Consider the following 2,379-nt stretch of genomic DNA (forward strand, 5'->3'; position numbering starts at 1 on the left):
ATGTACTGGTGGCACTGTGCAACCCGTCTCTATCTCCAGAAAGGGAAAGGCAGCTGAAGGGAAGAGAGCAGCCCCTAAAGGGTCAGGGAGGGGAGACAAAAAAAAAAAAGACTGAGATTCGTCCAAGGACAGGGGAAATGAGAAAACCCCTGGGTGGGAGGAGTATGGAAGAGACTAAATTAAGTAGGACTTCTCCTCCTGCCGCTCTGTTCCTAGGGGTTGGGGCAGCCAGAGCTGAACGCTTCTTTTGCCACTCCACCTGGGGCTCTTCCTCTCCCCCCACAGCTCCTACTGGGGCTGGAGGCTTGAACTCCTGCCAGTAGAAGCTAAGCAGTCTGGGCGCAGGGCTTCAGCCCCCTTCTGCCAAGCTGCTCCACATGAATCAGATGATGATTGCCAGGTTCTGTTAATTCCCTCTGAAACACCTGGCACTGGGCACTCTCAGAAGACAGGCTACTGGGCTACATGGACCATTGGTTTTAACCATTATGGCCATTCTGATCTTCTTATTTTGACCCCAGATGTATCTGCCTCCTGCTGCAACCCACTATACCCCACTCCCTTCCCAGAGCTGAGATAGATCCCAGGAGTCCTGATGAGGTCTCTCTCTCCACAAAATTAGTAACAAGGTAACAATAAACATTAAAATGTTAACACTAATCAGTGCCCCTTAAGTGACTTGCCATAAGATGTGAACACATACTGGTTTTAGAGATGACTGGGTCGCAGCTGACAAGGGGAGGGAAAGACAGGAGCAAGTGACAGGGTCAGGGCCTTGGGGAGAAGACACACAGCATGGTCGAGGCTTGATAGAAGAGATGGGGCAAGATTGCAATTTCAGGGATCCAGCTACCAGCAATTACAAAGGTGGCAACCCAGTGTACTCTACATAGACTGACTCCCCAGGTCATCACATTGACACAGCACAGTAAGGACAGGGAAGGGTTTAATGTCTCTCTGTCTGTCCAGTAAGTGATTGAGGGAAGAGGCCCCAGCACCATGGACCAGCCAGCTCTGCACAGAGCTCAATCTGAGAGCCAGAGCACAAGGAGAAAACATTTAAGTCTCTTTATGAGTAAAGAGCTGGAGCAGCCTGCCCCGGATCTGTTTGGTCCTCACCCCATAAATGATGGGGTGTAGCACAGGGGGCACTAGCAGGTATACACTGACAATGAGAACAAGGAAGTGCAGTGGCACATTTTGGCCAAACCGCTGCGTTAGAGAGGAGAATAAATCTGGGATGTACAAAGCTAAGATCGCACAAAGATGAGAGATGCAGGTCCCAAAAGTTTTGAGCCGGGCATCTTTTGTGGGGAGGCGGAAGATGGCCCTGAGGATCAGAGTATAGGACACGGTGATAAAAAACACATCCATTCCAATCTCAGAGAAAAGATCAAACAGGCCATAGTAACTACTGATGCGGATGTCAGCGCAGGCCAGCTTCACCACAGCCATATGCCCACAATAGGAGTGGGGGATGATGTTGGTTCTGCAATATGGCCACTGCCTCGCCAGGAAGGGATAGGGTAATGCGAGTATGCCACTGCGCAGCACCACGGCCAGGCCTATCTTCGCCACAACAGAGTTTGTCAGGGTCATGGAATATCTCAGAGGATTGCAGATGGCCACATAGCGATCAAAAGCCATGGCCACAAGGATTCCAGATTCCATCGCTGAGAAGGAGTGAATGAAGTACATCTGGGTGAGGCAGCCACTGAAACTGATCTCCCTGGAATTGAACCAGAAGATGCTCAGCATTTTCGGTACAGTAGAGGTGGAGATGACCAGGTCGGTGATGGCCAGCATGCAGAGGAAATAGAACATGGGCTCATGGAGGCTCGGCTCCCTCTTCACGATGAACAGGATGGTGAAGTTCCCCAACATAGCTATGGTGTACATAGCGCAGAAGGGAATGGAGATCCAGATATAGGCTGCTTCTAGGCCAGGAATGCCAAGTAGGATGAAGGTGGAGGGGTTGGTGAAGTTGGTTGTGTTGGAATCTGACATGGCGTAGGGGAGAAACTGTCCAACTCTGAGGCATAAGGGTGTCTCCTGCATGTACTGTATGTTCCCCTGACTTTCTGTGTGTCCCAGGGTCTCAGGTGATGGTCGCAGTAGAAATGCCTGAATGGAGAGAACGTTAATATGAGACACTGCATGCACTAGTGGAGGCTGTTCTCATGGGAGAAACAGATTGATCGCTCTTCACACACTTAAAATTACATTTTTCTTATTCAGAGAAAATAACTATGAACAATGACACTACTCAATCTAATTCCATATTTTGTGGTGCTTCCTGAGTTAGTAATTCTTACACTTTGTGGTGGGGGAACCTGAAGAGGCACCAGCAGGAAACAGAAATGTGGATACTGGTTATCC

At 49.5% G+C, this 2,379-nt stretch overlaps 1 protein-coding gene across 1 annotated transcript; it reads right to left on the reverse strand.

Moving 5' to 3' along the window:
• Nucleotides 1-1,059: 1,059 nt before the first annotated feature.
• LOC135972546 (olfactory receptor 52E4-like) lies at nt 1,060-2,058 on the reverse strand. Its single transcript, XM_065550882.1, has one exon. It carries the CDS (start codon nt 2,056-2,058, stop codon nt 1,060-1,062), a length of 999 nt encoding a protein of 332 aa, XP_065406954.1.
• Nucleotides 2,059-2,379: the final 321 nt, after the last annotated feature.

This window comes from Chrysemys picta, chromosome 1, assembly GCF_011386835.1.
Source record: "Chrysemys picta bellii isolate R12L10 chromosome 1, ASM1138683v2, whole genome shotgun sequence".
Taxonomy (NCBI): domain Eukaryota; kingdom Metazoa; phylum Chordata; order Testudines; family Emydidae; genus Chrysemys; species Chrysemys picta.

Excerpts from the sequence above, each read along its gene's own strand:
- LOC135972546 (XM_065550882.1), bottom strand. The coding sequence starts at position 2,058 with ATGCAGGAGACACCCTTATGCCTCAGAGTTGGACAGTTTCTCCCCTAC.